At 31.3% G+C, this 978-nt stretch overlaps 1 protein-coding gene across 1 annotated transcript in view; it reads right to left on the bottom strand.

Moving 5' to 3' along the window:
• LOC107605651 (WUSCHEL-related homeobox 4) overlaps nt 1-978 on the bottom strand; it is a 3,131-nt gene that overhangs the window by 928 nt on the left and 1,225 nt on the right. Inside the window, exon 2 of the mRNA XM_016307601.2 lies at nt 500-832. Within this exon, the coding sequence (XP_016163087.1) occupies nt 500-832 (333 nt within the window). The remainder of the gene's footprint in view (nt 1-499; nt 833-978) is intronic.

Below are 978 nucleotides of genomic sequence, written 5' to 3'. Positions count from 1 at the left end.
AGTGACTTGTTTCGAAATTAAAATTTCTTTAATTTTGTTCAAAGATTAAATACATAATATTTTTTCATAGATTATGTTCATTCATGAAATAAAATATCCATTAATTTGCTTAAAGAAACAATTAACATTTATTTTTTCTAACTAAAAAAAATATATAGGAGATAATTGAAATAATAGTCCATTGAAAAATTTTAGAATAAAATGACAAATTTACCCCTACTATATATTCTTATTAGTCACCATTATCCGAATAAGGATTGAAAGTATTGCACTCCAACAATAGTAAAAACAAAATTGCATGTCATTTCTAGTTTATAATTAGGCGAAAACTCAGGTGCAGTCGACTTCACGTGAAGTTGATATCTGAGAGCCGTTAAATGATTTGACTGAATTAACTAAACTTTTATCTCACGGCTCTCAGATATTAACTTTACGTGAAGTAGATTTCACTTGATTTTTCACCTTATAATTAACAACACACAAATATATAGTTACATACCCTTGAGGTCTCAAAACTTAAGCTAGCAGCAAAGGTGGGTGAAGACACTATTGTTGTGGTTGCGGCGGTGGCGGCGACGGCGGCCGGAGTTCTAGGAGTATGAGAAAGTCCAAGGCTGTTACGCTTCTGCTTTTGTCTCTCACGTGCTTTGTGGTTTTGGAACCAATAGAAGACATTTTTACCCTCAATCTTGCCGTATTTGCCTAATTGAGCAGTGATCTGTTCTATTTGTTGAGCATTTGGTGTTCTCATTCCACCTCTATAGAGCATCTCAAGTATCCCTATCTGTTCTTGTGTAGGGTTCCACCTTGTTCCTCCTGGATGTGTTTCCACCTGAATAAAATGAAATTAATTTTAATGCATTAACAGTGTAATCGGTTATTTAATCCGATAATTTTTAAAATAATAGATTTTAAAGTTAATTATTTTATTAATATGAACAAAATGATAAAATTATATGTTTTTGATAAAAAAAAAAT

The sequence above is a fragment of the Arachis ipaensis genome, chromosome B06, assembly GCF_000816755.2.
Source record: "Arachis ipaensis cultivar K30076 chromosome B06, Araip1.1, whole genome shotgun sequence".
Classification (NCBI taxonomy): Eukaryota; Viridiplantae; Streptophyta; class Magnoliopsida; order Fabales; family Fabaceae; genus Arachis; species Arachis ipaensis.
The sequence above is the reverse complement of the archived record's forward strand: the minus strand, read 5'-3'. Positions and strand labels throughout refer to the sequence as shown.